Source organism: Osmia bicornis, chromosome 1, assembly GCF_907164935.1.
Source record: "Osmia bicornis bicornis chromosome 1, iOsmBic2.1, whole genome shotgun sequence".
NCBI lineage: Eukaryota > Metazoa > Arthropoda > Insecta > Hymenoptera > Megachilidae > Osmia > Osmia bicornis.
The window spans coordinates 6,150,061-6,168,338 of record NC_060216.1 but is presented as its reverse complement, the minus strand read 5'-3'; the positions used below and the strand labels follow the sequence as shown (position 1 = coordinate 6,168,338).

The 18,278-nt window shown below is 44.9% G+C and overlaps 1 protein-coding gene across 8 annotated transcripts in view; it reads left to right on the top strand.

The window, feature by feature from the left end:
• Positions 1 to 18,278, top strand: part of LOC114882124 (AF4/FMR2 family member lilli) — a 105,272-nt gene that overhangs the window by 35,697 nt on the left and 51,297 nt on the right. For 5 of the 8 annotated variants that reach the window (XM_029199015.2, XM_029199012.2, XM_029199005.2 and 2 more), the window contains one exon: positions 8,407 to 8,593. In XM_029199015.2, coding sequence (XP_029054848.2) covers positions 8,407 to 8,593 — 187 coding nt within the window. Of the gene's footprint in view, positions 1 to 520; positions 1,515 to 2,271; positions 2,410 to 8,406; positions 8,594 to 18,278 lie in introns of those variants that run through there. The other 3 variants (XM_029198999.2, XM_029199027.2, XM_029199032.2) reach the window with 3 other exon arrangements.

The following is an 18,278-nucleotide window of genomic DNA, read 5'->3' as shown; positions in this document are numbered from 1 at the left end:
GGTAGTCCATTGCTATTATATCGTGCGGCAATGCGCCTGGCGGTTTCCGCGCGAGGCGGCGTGTCGGTCGACCGACGAGGAGGTGGCGGCGGCGGAGGTGGAGGAATAGTAGTGTAGGAATAGGCGGCGGAGGTGGAGGAGTAAGAGGTGGAGTAAGTTGCGCGCGCGGCCATTTTGATAATCTCCCACTCCTCTGTCTCACTCTCTGCTTCTTGCTTCTCCTCTCACCGCCCTCCTCGTTCTCTCCGTCTATCTTTCTCCCTCTCACCACTCGATCCTCTCCTCTCTTCGTTCAACTCGTTCTCTAGCTGTCTCATATGCACTTGCACAGACACACGTATACCGAATGATGGCACACGATGCACACAGACAGGAAAATTTAACAGAAAGAGCGAGAAAGAGGTAGGAAAGGAATATGACAGCTATGGAGGAGAGAGAAGTTCGTACACAGAGTCTCGATGCGTACCTGTCCTTTTTTTTTTTTTTTTATTCCGGTGCTCTTAGTGCGCGAGCTTTTGCGGCAAAAGAGCGTGTGTGCAAGAGAGTCGCCCCCGTGGTCGCTAGTGTCGCGATTTCCCTTCTTCCTCTCTCGCTCTTCCTCGTGTTCTCTCCTTCCCACACTCTTGGTACTCGGGGAGAGGGCGCGCGCGCACACAGACACAAGTGCGCATAGAATCGCATACAAGTGCAAACACGTAGGCCAAGTTGTACGTGCCCTCTACGTGTGTACCTCGTCGGTCCGTCTCGCTTCCACTTTGTCTCCCTCTCCTCGTCTCGACCGGAAGGTGCCAGTTTCTCGTCGACGATCGTCTCGTGCACACTCGGTCGCGCTACGTCGTCGCCGTTTTGTGAATTGTCGTTCGCCTCGGACGTGGTCGTGCACATACAGCCTTCGAGCACCACGGGCCATGTAAACAAATTGGATTACCCAGTGTCGTGACCCTCGGCCAATTTTCGAAACCGCGTGTGTAAATATTCAAGAATGTTACCGCGTCAAGGAGACGAGCCCAGAGTTTGTTGTTGCTCGTGTAGTACGTGACGGCTAGCACCTCAGTGTACAGCTCGAATTTCTTGCTCCCGTAATCGAAGATCGCTTTCTTCCGTTCCCTTTCGACTCGGTACGGCGGTTCCGGTAAAAGGTGCTTTAACGACGAATACAATAGTGTACGTGCCTTTTATCTTTGTTTGGTGAGAGTTGTATACATAGTGTGTTGGTTCCACGAGTTGGAGCGCGCGCTTCTGGATTAGCCGCTCCTCTCGTGCGCTCGAAAACGACCACGTCGATCTCGACACGCTCTGCCCCCCAGGAATCGTTTCAGCGTTCGACGAAAGAATGAGAGTGTTTTTCCGCGCGAATCGAGCGTCGCCACTGGCGGCCTGTCCACTCGTCGTTTCCTCGCAATCGTTTCTCGGTATTTCTAGTGATTCTGGTGATCGCGGTTCTAGTGACAAGTTTCTGTCAGGATTATTTTTGGATATCGCGATCAGTCGACTGGTGCTTTCTTGAACGGACGGTGAGTACATCATTCTCGCTCCTCCCCTTCTTTCTTTCTTTCTTTCTTCGTGCTTTCCCTCTTTGTTTGCTCGATTATACGACCAAGTAAATTCTCGTTGCGACGTGCCGTGACGATAGATCGCGCGCTACCACGGATACTTTCCACGGCGAGCTCGGAAAAAGAAAAGATTGATCTCGTCGTCGCTCGATCGCGTGTTAACTCGGGCTTCTTTTTCCCTTCTTTCTCAGCGTACGTGCTAGTATTTTTCCGGATAGCACTTTTGGAGAAAGTATGACACGAGTTTCGTGAGCGGAGTACACGTGGGGAAATTTTTGCTAGACGGAAGGTCGGTCGCGCGAGCGGAAAACCGTTGCCGGGCAATGTCTTTCGATCGCAGGGAATTCGTTTGGTGGGCATACGCGAAACGAATAGTCGTGCTCGTTGTTTACTTTCGCCCGACGACACCGGACGAAACTAGATTTCGCTCGATATAAATACAGAGAGCCGCGGAGCTTGGTAAACGGCACGTCGTCGCCGTGCAACCAAACCGAGTCGAGCGACCGAACGAGAGCGGTTTGCCAGCGTTCTCGTTAATTCTAGAAAATTATCGACAGATGCTTGCGCGTAAAAACGTCTGTCGACGGCGAGCGGCCATGTTCAAGAGCGTTCGTCGCAAGATAATCACGATTTCGTCATGTACCACGTGCCGCCATATTTTTCTCTCTCGTTCAAACGCTTATTGCCATCGCTATTAACCGCGATTTTCCCTCGACAGTGTCGTCTCTGTTCTCGTTCGCGCTATCCACGGATTTCCAGTTAATTATTCCTCGTGAAAAATGCTCCATTCGATCGCAACAACAACAACAACAGCAACGATGCATCGTTTCGAATCAAGGAACGCGCTCGTGCCAAGGTATGATTCATGTTCCTACCTATAAGATTTATTTACAAAGAGATACTGAAATGTAACGCATTATCTGCATGACAAACAAAGCGGAATGTAGTAGGAACTTGTTATTGATAATTCTCCACGAATTTATCTGAAAAATAATTAAGCTTCTCTCGTCGTGGTCGTTTGTTTTAACCTCGAGAACGTGACGGTCGTTTGCGTTCGACGTCCTTCGATGGCCGAATGCACCGGTCGCGTTACCAATTTGGACCCGTTCAATGTTCAGCTTAATCGGAAAAAAACCAAGGTGCTTAGCAAACATAAAACCGCGGAAACGGTAAACAGAGTAGATTCAGTGTCGGTGTATCGACGATTCGTCTGCGTTAGGTAAATATCGATGCAAGAAAATTGGCGTTGAAGCCGATTTCGGTCGTTCAAGAAAGTATTGGTATACTCGAGGAAAGGGCCATTTTTATCAAAACAAATAGTACGTCATTTCTCTAACAGAGCTGCGATGTGTTATACCAGCGTTCTCTTTTCTTTCGCTTTTGTTGACTCAAACGTGATAAATCTTTCCCTTTTTACTTTGGAGCGTTCTCCAGTGACGTCACATTGGGCCAGGTTATTCCATAGGTATACGAGTCGGCTAACAAAATTGTTACGGTTCACCCAAGAGAGAGATATTTTGTCACGATTCGTCATCCTTTTCGGCGCGAAATCTTTCGTCTCTCTCCGTTCGACGGTTTCCACGTCTCGCGGCCTCCTCTTCCATCGTTTGTTTCGACGCGCGTAGCGGCACACGCTAACTTCGGATTACGTAAGTGACAGAGAGCGCTGCTACCGAAGAGCCTTGGTTTCCTTTTAAAAATGGCCGTCCACTGGCCCGAGAGAAACATCATCTCGTGTCGAAAACATTGGCCGTTCTGCGCCGCAAAACAGAGTTCGCGTGTTCTCTGCTGCGTATCTTACCGACCAAACGACAACCAACAACATCGCCCTCGATATTTCTGCGAAATTATCAGTCTTGTTTCGCTGATTTTTCAACGCGTTAACCCTTTCACGATCACGAACCGACCAAATCCACGACGTAGACGAACAATGGATATTATCCCGTTTTAATATTCGATTTACTTTTTTGGTATCGGACTTTTGCGCCGCCAGACATCGCTATCACAACGGTTCTCGCTGTATTTTTAACACTTTGCACTTCGTGAACTTCGTTTTTTTGCTGTATTTTTTTTTGTTTTCTGTATGTATCAAATTTGTATTAAATCGTGGCTGAAATGTACGTATCGAAAGTGAAGAGGTATTCAGTCCACGGTGTCCCTACTTTACGAAGATATTCACAGCCGAAAGGGTTAATAAATCGATGGTTAATCGCGTCTCTCTACTCCACTCCTGAATACAATCGTTTCTCACGCGTTCCTTTGTCAACGCGGCTCGTATCGTCGAGGACGGGTTTATTGGGGTCGAAACAACGGTTACGATTCATCGATACCTCTGTAGAATATCTTTATCGGATATTGACACGTTGAAGGCTCGAGGAAGCCGAGTGTCCTCGGAAGAACTTTCATTTTATAGTAGATTTCGCAGTAAGAGGGTAATAAGAAAGTGATTTTACAGGAAGCGTCAATCATTTTGGCCGAGTCCATTTATTGGCCTGTTTATTGACTCTGATAATGTGGCCAACGCACGAGACGAATCGAGATCTAGCATCATACTTTGTAGCGAGATTAGAAGAACGATAACTACTGATAATAGGTTTAATCTTTGATAAGGAATGACCAAGCGACGATAAAGTTCGCTTTCGGAGTATCGATGTTTCGAGATGGTAATTTCCCACTGTGTGAAACGCAAATAACGGATACTCATCTTTATTCAAATATTCGTAATAACAAATGCTTACCTTGCGCGATTTTCCCGCCACTTTTATCACGTTTGCAATTGTAGTACGAGTGCACGCGCATCTTCTGAGTTTCCCGCCAAAATAGTGCTGCTGTTAGTTCACTTTTGATCTTGGAATTTTAACATTGCGACGATTATTATTTAACAGCGATTGGAGGAATTGGCGGAATATCATAGACACTATAGTAGCCGATGCAACACGGGTAAGTTCTGTTCAAGGAGATTAACGTGCGAGCGTAGAAACGAATCGCGGCTTTCGAAGGTTGTCGCACCGCGAAATGATGTCAGTGTGTCAGTGTCAATGGAACCGAGTCATTGGGTTCGTCAATTGTGATTCAACGGGAAGATGTTTCTGCGACAAGGAACTGTAGTCTTCCTCGAAGCTTCTTCTGAACCAGCTATTTCACAATTTTTGAAAACGACAAATGTTTTTCTGTTTAATTTAAACATTTCCACAACCGCGTCCGCGAACGTTTCTAAAAACTAACCGCTTCGTACGCATTGAACACTCTTCATTTAACCCATTCCGTATCGATTTGTTTTACACAAATAAAAAAAAAATCAGCCGTCGGAAAGGTTTTTCGAAGTGTCCATCGAACCGCGACACAATTGAATCGATTTCTCTCGGCGTTGGTAAAAAAACCTGATCGCCCGGGAAAGAACAAGCCAACCGTCAAAAGGTATTCCAGGCTATCCGCTTGGCCTATATCCTCTTGAATCGCGCGATAAAAGATTATTACGTTATCGAAGGGAAGCGAACAAGTCTCCTTGTTCGGTCAATAAAACATCGCGACCTTGTTTTATGACCAACTATCAAGTATACTCGCCCTTCTTACACGAATCAAATGGAGCGGAGTTCGCGTTCAACGTAAAGAACGAATATCAAATGGACCAACAACCTTCATCGTTTTTTGAGAACGAGGAAAATCCATCACGCTTCGATTTCTCAAAATCACCAATAACAGAAATTAACAAGCTTCCCGAAATACTCGTCGAAAAAATACATCGACTGCAACGTTCGATCTGGACCAATCGAAGATGGAGTGGTTACACGAGCGTGTGTGTGTATTTTTTTTTAATTAAAAAATCCTACAACAGCAGGCCATCGATGACGAATGAGTATTGCAAATGGGGAAAAGCGATTCTCGTTTTCGTTTTGTAAAAAACTAGCCCGATCGAAAGCCTCTTCTCGTTTATCAACTGAAAACTCCAATGACGATTCCGGTAAATAATTCTATCGGATATTAGCGATCGGTTGAATCCAATGGAAAATTGCCGTTCGATTTCACCTGTTTTTGCGACATTCGAACGCGAACGTTCAGAGATACCGGTTCCACTTCGATTTACGTCATCAGCGGCGCGTTAATCATCAACATCTGTACACATAATACCGCTGTGACGTGAAAATCCCTGAAAAACCCAGGATATCGATGACGTGTGACTGGCATATTTTGTCAGAATTGTGTCGGAACGAGAAGGTTAATTATCCAAGATTTTGTTTCATTAGACGGAGTAACAAGTTCGTTGAATGTTCGAATAGAAGAGAGAAACGTTACCGCTTTTATTTTAAGCCAACGAAGTCTAAAATACCAGATTGCACGTTCGCAAATTCCCAACGAATCAACGGCCTTTTTTCTCCTTCTTTAATACCGTAATCACTCTCGCTATCTTGTTCGTTTCCTCGTCGCCACCGCACCGCGACCGCCAAGCGTCGAGAGCTCGTTAATTACCGATTTCGTTAACTTATAACCCGACGCACGGCAAAGAAGGACAGAAGGATGGAGAGATAGGAGCCTGCGGAGAAAATCGATTCTCAGGGATCAGGAAAATTTTCCACTTTCCTAGCAGGTAACCCGCGAATCGATTATCGTGCTCGACGATTATTCATCTCTCGGATTCGAATGGTCGTGATACATTGGTATCTGAATTATGCGAATGTTTAATTACGCGAACAAATATATGCGGATGCAATTAATCGTTAAATAACCCACTGATGGGTTCCAATTAAAATTGAAATCTATAGCTCTTTTCAAAGTTAAATTTCATTAACAAAGTACAAGTGTAAAATATTTAAACGCCTGGTTGCTTATTATTCATTTTACACGTGCTCGCAAGCGTTTCTATTGAATTTTGCTAATCGATGGAACGCTGGTGTCCACGCTGTGCTAGTTTCATCGAAACGTTTCGCAAAAGTATCGTGTAATAAGAGAAGAAAGGAGGAGAGAGAGAGAGAGAGTAGTAGTGCGTTTTAGTAACCAGGAAATCAGTCGTATCTCTAAACTCGTAATGGGAGGAGATATACGTGCATGGAGGAACGAGGCGAGATGCTTTGCCGCCGGTAATATCCGTCCCGTCGCCGGCTTGTCGGCCAATGGCCCCTGACTCCATCGAACGAATCCTGGCCCATGGATTCTCCTCGTCTCTCCTCATCTCTCCTCACCTCGCCTCCTCTCTCCACGCATTCGCGTCGAAAGCCGTGAATTTTGCACGATTCCACGCTATCAACGTGTTCGATCTTCTCCCGCGTTTTGTCTCGTCGATATTTCCGGTCGACGTGAAAAACTGACACACAAAGAACCGCTGCATCCGCGTTCGCATTCGGTATCGTGTACGTTTCGATGAAAGAATTGATTGCTTCGATATTGCTCGATCCGAGCAATTGTTAGCACATGAAAATATAACCACCCCCTTTTCGACTCTCTGCTGTTATTTCACGAGATAAATGTTTTCTAACCGTTAAAAATTAACGCGTCGAGGAAATTATTTTAAGTAGTTCGTTGAAAATTCAATGCAGGTCATTAACACCTTGTCATAGTGGAAACGAAGCACATGTTGTACGGCATATTTTGATATGATTAATTGAGATCGTACAATCATTTAATTTTCATGTTACTACTGAAGTATTAATGATATTTGGGACTCTATCTTTTATCTTGTCGTAATTACTCGAGTAATTTAAATTCGTAGTCAGCGTTAGGAGTGATTCAACGAGAGAATTAAATGAACTTCTTGATTCAATATAACGCGATGATAAAGCGTTTTCCAGCGTTCATTTACACAAGATCTCTGCCTTTAAAGATTCTTCAGCTTCGAAACTTCTTATAAAACGTAGAATCGTGTAATAATTGTTCGTTGCTAGCGTTCAGCTTGGAAAAATCAGATAGTTAGAAAACGGGTAGAACTTTCCGCCAATGATTCTTCCATGCGATTTCGCTCTATGCATGGAAATAGATTCGTCGAGCAGGCATTTAATCGACGAATAGTCTGGATTCGAAGCGAATCGTAATTGTATCGAATTGAAAAGCGATTCGTCGATCGAGATTCTAATCCTCGCGCGGGTAAGAAACGAGCGAAAGAGAAGAAGGGGTTTCGATCCGTAGCGTAAAAGAAGAGAAGGTCGTTTTCGAATTGACGATTGCCAACGAATCGATAATCTGCAGCGGTGTACGTTCGTTTCGTACGCAATCCATGGCGTCGCCGGAAACGCGACTAAACAGGTGTTCGCGCAGCCTGCAGCTGCCCTTCTCTTGTCTCTATTTGCCCTTGTCTATCCTCCTTCCCTTCCTTTCCTTTCCTTTCCTCCTCGTTGATCTTCACTTCCTAAAACGTACCAGTTATTCTCTGGTGAATCACGCGGATGCTATGAAAATTTCCTCCTCCGTGAATTTCCTTTTTGGAGACAAAGCTGCTCGTTACGTTACCGATCGTCACGGCTGCATCTAAATAATTGAATAAAAAACGCGACAGAGTATTGAAAGAGCACGAGCTTGAAATGGTACGTTCGATCAGCCAATGTCACGGATACTGAACTGATCAATGTTTAATGCGACTCGATTGCGTTAGATTGCTGCAAAAAATCTATCGATCAATGTTTCTTAGGAGACTAGTTCTTTCATTTTTCATTTAATTCAATATCTATCACTATATTTTGGGGTATCCGATACTGAACAGTATTAACACAGTATGTAAAGCGGTTGTCATAATTCAACTTCTTGGTATGCAACGAATACTTGTGGATGGTATTAGTTTTCGGAGCGTATCGATGATCTCCCAATTATCTCGCACAAGGTATAATCTATCAAAGGGAAGTAACGAAACGGAATTTTGGATTTTCAGCGTGGACCGGGACCGGCTTCGGGAGCGGGAACGACAGGCCCGCGCGGCGATGTCGGTCCAGGCCGAACAGGCGGCTGCAGGAGGTGGTCCTGACACCAGACACCATCACCATGGCCATCATAACCACGCTCACCACCATGCTAATCCGCATACCGTCGCCGCTCCGCTCTTCCATGCTCCCGTCAGGGTAAGTCTGTCTACCAAAGTCTTCATCTTGTATCATTTACCATGATACCTTGCGGAAGCCCGACAGCGTTTCCTCGAAAAGATAGGATTTTTAACACTTTAACATCCGGTGTCACCTATTCATTCCATCTTATTTAATTTCAAATGAAAAATTACGAAAGCCCATTGCAATCAATGAACGTCCATAAGTCGTCAAAGTGTTATGGATTCTAAGGAGCTTAAGGAACTGGAGCATCTTGGGTTCCGGCTTAAAGCCATAAACAAGGGAACTTTGTTCAGACTAAATCCGAATATCGTACAGTAATCCCTGCTATGGATTATAGGAGGTTAATAATAGATTTTTCTGGATGTCGAAGATTCACGGTGTTTTCAAGGTGTCGCTCGTTAGGGTATCAGTCTGTCGATAGAGATCGTTTAGCCACCATATGGTATCGCTTCAACTCCTCCTTTTTCTTGCTACTCTTGTCGTCGTACCCTCAGGAAACATTTGGCCGGTCCTCTGGCGTTATACGTACGATCTTCAGGGTGTTCCGATTTCAGTCTCGAATCTGGAAGATGAATACCGAAGCGGTGTAGCAGCTGCCCGGAGGGTCTACAGAGAAATCCCACACGACCGTTATGGCGAAGCCAAAAGCTCGTTCGGTATCTCTTGTTCACCCCCTTTCTTTAAATTTAGATTTAATTGTAATTTTATGAAACTGCTCGAATACAATTTTATCAGTAGATTTTTGTTTACATATAAAATCACGAAGGTCGTAGACATCATAAAACGCGGCCTCCAAAGTAATTATTTGTTATCTCGCGGAGCGCACAAAATAAAGTTCCAGCGGTATTTTAAATTTGAAAAGGAAATATCACGCCTCTCCTATTATTCTATCTTCATTAACAGCAACACTTCCGAACGTTTTTGTTTCCATTCGCTGGTTGATTTGATTCATGCTTTGTACCCATTCTTCTCGCGCTTCATTCAGTTTCTACGCACGCTTCATTTCCGGGAATATAGGATCTACATTGACGCGTCGGCACGAGTGGCATCATAAGATTTCAAACCGGTTCCCACTCGAAAAACGTGTGAAATCTTAAGATTACAAGCTGGACGCCGAAGTCGCGGCTAAAAAATTGGCAACTCGACAAACCGGTTTGATCGGTGTCCGGGCGCCCGGACAATATTTTACCGAGGGATGCCGAGCCCGGTAGATCTACCACTTTTTTTCTCCTGCGCTTTTTTTACACTTCAGACTGAAGCTCAGAAAAACACGAAATTCGATACCGGGATGGTAGATAAGAGGCGCCAGAAGCGCCAATTCAGGCTTGCAAAAAAAATGTTTCATTGAGTGTCGATTCGTTTTAAGTAATGGATTAAAACGGAGCTCGAAAACAGAGTTTAATATATGAAAATTTTGTCACTTGATTATCTTTCGGTCTTCGGAACTGAAAAATTAACCCTTTCTGGTAGAGTCTGTATAATAAACGATCAATTTCTCATTTCGTACAATCGAAGTCCAATCACATACAGGTGCCAATAGCAATGAAAAGGTTAAAGAGCAGCTCGCGATACAATTTTTCCGCACGATGTTCGAATCACCTTTCGAGTCATCGTCGTTTGCCTCTCACCGTTGCTCAACAGGTGTTTCGCGACTTTTAAACTTTCCTAATAACCGTTTTACGAGCCTCGTGGATTCATGCGGCCACGTGCTGTGCACCTGCTGCGTGTTCGACAAATTTCGCGACTTTCTTCGTTTTCCGGCGTGTAACGCGAGCGTTATCGAGCCGAGCGTGGCAAGACGGGGTTTCCTCGTGGCACACGACGCGACGCGTGCCACATGAACGGCAAAACCGTAATCTCGCTGTTAATCATCCGGTTTATTCCGACATTGAACGTGAGCGAGTAATCGAGAACAACGGAAGGGAAAAACGCGACACGTAACCGCACCTTTACCGTGAACCTCGCGCCGACCTTCTTTCCTCGACGCGTTTTGCAAAGAAGCCACAGAAAAACTTGACAAAGGCTTGAAAGGAAGAAAAAGATGCAAACGAGAAGGAGAGCAAGAAAAGTGATGCAAAGGAGTCTGCTTTTAGCTTTCTACCAGTTCGATCAACCTTTGCGTTCTTATTCGAGAAAGAGGAAAGGGATTCCCTTGTCGTCGTCACGTATCGCGTCCACCAGATTTCGGTCTACACTCGCGACCAGGAACGTGACGTCCCCTTTATTGCCGTACTTTCGACGATATAAGAAAACCTATTGCGAATTATACGTTCTTCGTGATATAATAAGCTCTGACTGAAACGCCTGTGAGCGTGTAGTATCAGAAATCTTGTGATTATTCGTTGATTAGTTACAGAGAGAAGGGTAAAGAAATCGAAGAGTTAGAAATATGATAAGGTTTGAGCAGGTCACTTTCAAATTTCAGTTTGCGATTTTCTTCGCTAAATATCTTGTATAATAAAAGACACTGAATGCATAGACGCATCTCGCTGCAGATGATCGGATTATATTCAGTATTCTTTCGTATGTGAAGTAGTTGTGAGATCAACGAACTGTACAAGAATCCAGGACGATTCCCGTGGAAGGGAAAAGGGAGTAAGGGAGAGCGAGTAAGCTAGTCGCCCGTAAATCCAAGGTTCGAGCAACGAGATCGTAAAGTGGCACTCGCGGTCTCCATCGGTCGATTGCGTGTATCGCGTTCGCGAGTTCGTTCGTATCGGTAGTCGTGGCTGGTCCATTCCATTTCGCGATCGGAAATAAAGACGCCGGAGGAATAAGACGAGTGGCTCCAACAACGAATCGAATGGAAAGAGAAGAGGAGACGTGGTGAAAAGTTGGAGGACGCGTGTACGCCGGCGGCGCGGCGTGGCGCACCGAGAGAGTGCGCCCGCGAACTTAAGCAGCAGGCGCCCGTATTTATTACCGAGATTAACGGCGCGCATTTGCATTTCCATGTAGCGTGGCTCGTACGGCGAAAAGTTGTGATTTAGAACGAGCAACGACCGCGACAGGAGTGAACGAGACGAGACTAGTCGACTCGAGGGATCGGGGTAAATGTGGAAGACGAGGCCAGAAGAGATGGAACGGGCTTTTATAGAGAAAAGAGGACAGGTCTTGGCTTTTTCTTCGATATGTCCCTACGGTAATGCACTCGGTCGTACACGAATGAGAAACAACCACCGTTAGATAGAGTCTTTTCTTCGGTTAATTCTTTTTAATTAAATGAAGAAGTCGATCTTTGTTGTTCCGCGGTTCATTTTTGAAAATACGTGTGGTCTGCGTTCCGTAAGAAAACGAACCGAGAAAGAAAAATGCGAAACAAGGGGAAAGAGAATAGGAGGATGGGCAACTTCTCGCAACTCGACACCTGTACAAGCCAGCAATACTCTCGTTTACCACAGCATACGAGGTGGCGAAGAGGACGTTTCCACCTGGCCGCTTCTGTAAACACCTTGGTGTGCGCTGAGAACGAGAAGAAAAGCGAGAAAGAACCTCTCTTATCTGCTGAGCAGAAATAAAAACGGCCGACGACTGTTGTCAAAAAAGAATACGTCCGTGTGACACGCGAGCATGCTTTTTTCCGACACGGTACACCGACCTCGAAAATCTACCACCCACCATTTTCCGAGCGAGCTTTTGAATTAACTCTTTATACGCGCCTTGTTATTATTTTCGGGTGATGCACAAAATGTTTATCACGAATTCGTAATCTTTCATTCGTTTCTTTTTCAATGAAGCAGGTTGTTTTAAAAGAAAAGACATGCAATTGTTTTCAGAGACCCTCTATTTTCGACGAGACCGATGAGTGACAGTAGTTTAGATTCTCTTCTTCCGTTCTAATCGGATAGAAAATTCTTTATTCCGGTTCATTGGAACGCCATTCTGTTGGCGTGAGTTGTTTGTCCATAGTAGTAGGTCAGTGTAATCGAATCGTTATGCCAGTTACGTGTTCACGAATCATAGGACCGTGTCGATCGTAAATAGCGCTCGTAATGAACGAGTTCCCGTAGAAAATCCTGGTCGAGCAACTTTCTTTCTCGAACGACACACGGAAGAAAAGCCACGCTGGGTAATGCCACTTGCTTCAATACTCAGTTTCGAGTCTGGGCAACACTTCTGCCCTTTTCATTCTGGGCACGAACTTTTCTCCGTCGAGAGAACGTGTCGCGCAGGAAAACTTTCGATTCCGTGTTTTTATCATCTTCTTATCCGCAATTAATACAATCTCGATCAAGATTTTTCACAAGTTCGAAAGGTTTACCTTTGAAACACCTTGTGCAACTTACTCTTACATCGTGTAACGGTTTATCAAGTTTGCGCACGCAAAACGTACCTATATATTTTTGAGATATATATATATACACACACACCTTGTCCGTACACGTGGAAGCATTTAATACGACAGACTTCCGGGATCTTTGGCGGTGGTTCGCACGGTTGAGGAGGCGAAAGCTGTTCCTTGACGCACGTTCAAAGCCGCTCGTATTCTTCTGTCATAACGTTGCCGAGATGTGCTTGTGCTAAACGTGCTGGAACTAAAGGGCAAAGAAACATTGGATCGCGCGGGAATGTAGGGACGCGAGCGTATCGGAGATACCCAACGTGTTTCCTGCTTGCTCGGATTCTGTGTATATCCTGACGGATATAGCGTATCCTGTATGTATACAAGGTGTTCCATTTTTATTCTGCTACGTGATCGTATGCGATCCTCACCGATGGGAATTAGCATTTTCTTTCAAATGATGATAAAATGAAGGAAGTAGCTGAAACTAAAGGGTGTGCTTTAACATTCGGAGCTCCTATCTTGATGTTGTTTTGAAGTAGAAACTAGCTTTAATTAAATAAGTAAGCGAAGAATCGTATAGAATAGAAACAGGTCAGATCAACGGTCTATGATCGTTTAGGAGGAAGATACGAGACAACGTGGATGGTATGTCGGTGGCTCACGCCTTCAATTAACCTAATTAGTTACCGTCACGTACTCGTTAGGGAGCCGGCACTGGTTGCACGCCCACTGGCAATTCGTCGATTTTACCGGAAATCGTTGCACGGAATTCGCCGGGGCGTCGTTTAATTCGTTCGCAGAAATAACGAACGATCGACCGACCTCCTCGACCGTTCAATCTTTTTCCGTTTTGCTAACAGAGATCCGGTCAAAAATAGACTGCACCGTGGCTTCGTATCTAAATACAAACGTTTTGCGATCAGACGATAATTAACGAGCACGATCGTTATAATGGAGTAGAGTCTTGCTTGTTTATCGAAACGATTTGTCTGCACCGATGACAATGAACAAAGTCCCGGCTATATTAAGACCGTAACCACTGGTGTCATATGCTCGTGATTTCTATATCTGGCTTTGTACGTTAACAACTGTTATTCCGACCGCACACGTTGTCTCGGAGTTGCTAAACTTTTACTGGTGACATCGTTCAGGTATTTATCGCGTTAATAGAAAGGTAATTGGGCGACGGAAGATGGGCGAGTAAGAATCTCGTCCAGCTAATTGGAGCGAAGCTCCGCTATTGACCGACTGATAGGGATTTTTTTGTGACTTTTTAACTGAAAAACTAGATTATCAATTTTGACCAATCTTTGCAAGCCGATCCTTGCAAGTCACTGTGGATGTTTATACAGAATAAAATCAGAGATCGGTGGTGTTCTTGAAGAATGGTCACAGAAACCGATACCCATGTTAAGTCTGTGAGAGAAATCGGAATTACGCTTTCGCGCGAGCTTTGAATTCGTGTTCCGCCACATTATCAACAATTAAACACTTCTTTTAATTGCTATACTGTGCCCCAACTCTGTTAAAATTACTTTTACTGCAAATCAATCGATTCGCTCCAGTATGTCAGCCACGAGCGGATGGCGGCCTAGTTACGTAAGGAACAAGAAAGGACTGTGAATCGCAGATGCTCGAGACAATTATAAAAATTGCGATCCGCTTTTTTACCACAGCCACGCAACTGGCGGCTTCTTCCGTTGTTTGTCAAAGAGGAACGTGCGTGATCCTTTTTCTTTCTATTTGTCGGTACTTCCAGCGGACGGAAGAATCTTTGCAAAACCGCTAACTCGATTATCGAAATTGCTACCGCCTCACGCCACGAAGATGCTGACTTTCTGCAACGCAACCATCCGCCGTGCAACTCTCTTACCGTGTATTTCGACTCCTTCCAAGAAGTAAATAACGCTCCAATTGCTTTGAACGGATTAGCAGAATCGAATGACGACTCGAGCGCATACCGCTCCTAGATAAACAGCTTTACCTACCGCATCACCAATTCGTGGATTTACCTTTACCATTCAACAGACTGATCGCGAAAAGTTTTTATTTTTCAAAAGTATAATAGAAAATTCTACATCGTTTTCCATGGCGAGTAAAAATTTGATCAACATGTAAATCCGAAATATTTTACAAGTCAAAGTCCATATTCGCAGCGTGCGAAGTGTATTGATTCGCGGATTACATAATTCGCCACGAGGCTTTAACGAGTACACGGAGTGTTGTGCGACGCGATGACGATGAGGATCGAAACGATGACGGACTGGTTTCCGAGCGACGACAAATAGCGATCATTTGGCCGTGACTCGTTCCGCGTTTCGGCAGCTGCAAATTCATTACGGCTTTCCGGTCTCGTCCACGTCCACGAGCCAATCTATCCAAAATCGATCGATACTCTATGCATGGTGTTTGAATCAGTCGTGGAAATGAAAGCTTCGACGGGGCTCGTTCAGTAGAGGCTGTCTTATATTTTTATCGAGGTTAATAGAAAGTGTTTACGATCTCTTGTACGTATTCTTTGGAAGAACGTCTCTTCAAGCAAATAATAACGCTCTATGTGCAAAGAGGTTAGATATTTTTCTTTTAACACATATTTGTTTAGTAAGTGTTTTATGGTATCATCGTGAAATGTAAACACTTCAATAGAATTCATCTTCTATCATCTACGCAATAAGCTAATATTTTCGACCGAAGATTTATCGTCACAGCAACACCCTGTTTATCTCGAGTACATCTTCGAAGTTAGAAGCTTGAATCTTTAACTCGTAAGCATATGCCTTCGTACGCGTCTCGTTTGACGATGTAGTCGCGAAGAACAAAGAGGTACGAGGGCACAAAGATCAGAGAATCACGCGGTGACAAACAAGAGCACACCTGTGTCATCAGCATCGATTACGGCTAGGAGAAGGAGATTCTCGTACGCATAGCGAGTTTAATTCGTCGCTGAACGGAGCAGGGTTGGAGGATGAGGATTCACCTTTCGCGATCATCCGATCATCTACCGATCGTCTATAGGATTAAATCTTGGTCTCGCGTTAAGCAGAAAGCGAAGCCCGTGATTTGTAGGTCGTTTGATCGCATTATACCCGCCTCGTAGTTTACGTAATCCTGTCGTTCGTTCGTTTGTTCGTTCGTGTGTACATGCATTTGTGCGTGGCTCTCCCTCTTTGTCTCTTCTTATTGGATTCATACATGCGTGCACAGTGCACACTGTCGTGGTAACAGTCTGTTATTCCGTACACACGGGTATATGCGTCGTATTCGCACGCCAGATTATAACCACCCTCTTTCTTTGTCCTCTTCTTGCACCTGGCTTTCCGAACCTTGTTCGTTTAAAAGCATTCGAGGATCTTGGAATCAGGTTCTTTCTGTACGATATGTTGAGGAAAATTGGAATTGAGTTGTCAGAGATCCACGTCGGAAAAATTTGAAGCTTAATTCCTCGCATCGCTCTCGATACACTATAAAAGTAGGTGATAACGTGGTTCTCTTTCATCTGCCACTTTAACCTCCGATCGAAATATAATTTGTTTACCGTTCGCGACGTGTACGAGATTTATAAATTTATTCATCTAGGGCAAACTTTCCAATGTGTGTGATATATCGCGAACGTGGAGTTTCTTTCGTCGAATAAATTCCATAAATTTAATCATTCTTTCAAAAGCAGACTAGATAGTATTACATTCGTTATGCTTTCGTTCCGCTTTTACCCCAGTTTCATTTCAAAAAGATTAATCGCGTCCGAGTATTATTATCGAGATATCGGTGAATCTCTGGCGTCACTTTCACGTCGATGTGTGTTAGGAACGGACGTTTCCACGACCGATATCGTTCGCTAGGAAAAACGAGCGATTGCGCTCGCCTGCGAGCGGAAAGTCGCCACGGTTGAGCCGCATTTCCGTCGACGCGTACCTCGCGTGCGTGTGTACTCGCCTCTGCTCGCATGGAATATGTGCGTGCGTGCTTGCATGCACTCGTCGTCTTTGCAGCTCGTTCTCCTCTCTGACCTCGTTTTCACCGTGGCTGTCGGCTCGACTAATCGGATGGCAGACATTGGAACTCTTCGCCGAGTTAAATTCCTCGCGGTTACGTCCTCTCCGCTTCGTCTTTTTCGCGCGGATCCGACACCTTCTCGTTTCCTTTTCAACTGCGTCTACTACCTGTTATTTAATTAATTGCTTATCGATTCTCTTCTCGAACATACATAGACCACTGGTAATCGATGACTTTTTTTTTTCATCGATGAAAAACCCTCAGCGTCGAAGTTTTCCATTGAATTAATTAATCCTTCTCGAAGGCTCGTTATCGGACGAGTCGCGGTAAAAACGATAACTGGTTGCCACGCGATGCAGAAAAGATTCCGAACGTAGAACAGACGGTTGGTTGGTTGATGCAATTCGTCGAGCCGTATCGAGCACAGGGGCGTGCGTTATCTCGCTCTAGGGAAAAAAACGAAGAGCAGAGGACTGACGGTCGAGTCGTCGAAGCAAAATAATCGTGCGCACGTTTTCCTCTTGTCGGGATCTTCCCACGAAAGGCAAGAAAGAAAACTGCGTCTGGAGCGCGATCCGTCTCACGATATTATCTACGATCCTCTCGCGTTTATTCCCCATCCTCCAGTTTGCTCGTTTGTCATTTTCCATACCATCGACTAAGTCCAATCCAGTCGAACTTTAAACCAAATTTCAACCAAAGACGGTTAATTTACAAAATTGCGAATCTATGTAGCGCATCCCTACTTTTGTAAGGATGTTTGCTATACCGGATTCGTACAAGGTGATTTCTGCCGCGTGCCGGTCAATCGAGAAGAAAACACGATCGATTTGATCGCGATTACGAAACGAGCACTGCTCGGCCAGACGTTATTAATGAATGCGCTATGCCGCTCTAAAATTAGAAGATCGCACGTTCAAGGAGGATCAGTCGAAGAAAAACGAGTCGAGATGTTTCTGCGAAGGTAAACCGTTCGAGTGAGAGTTCAGACGTTTAGACGTTCAGACGTTCGACTAATCGTTGTCGTCACGTCTCACGTGCATAATCGCAGTTGTAAATCGCGATCTCGAGTTAAATCGAGTATTCGTCGAGATATCGCGAAGTCGATGGACCGAGAACGGCTCCGTAAAACCGGTGTCGGACTTTCCAGATCGTTCTTAATGATTTTAATGTCCCGCGACGAGAACGACGAGAAATTCTGAAAACGCCTCTTCCTTCCTTCTTCGTCTTCATGCTACTCTCAGGGTTTTGGATTTCCACTGCTGCAAATGCGACCGAGGAAGAGGGTGAGAAGTTTCCACCCCTCCTCGGCTGTTACATTATTCAAATCTGTCGCGAGGAGAACGCCGGGGTGAATTTTAAGGGGATGAAGAAGTCGAAGAGTGGCAAACATCCTCTTCTTCGTTTCTCTCTGCCTTCTGT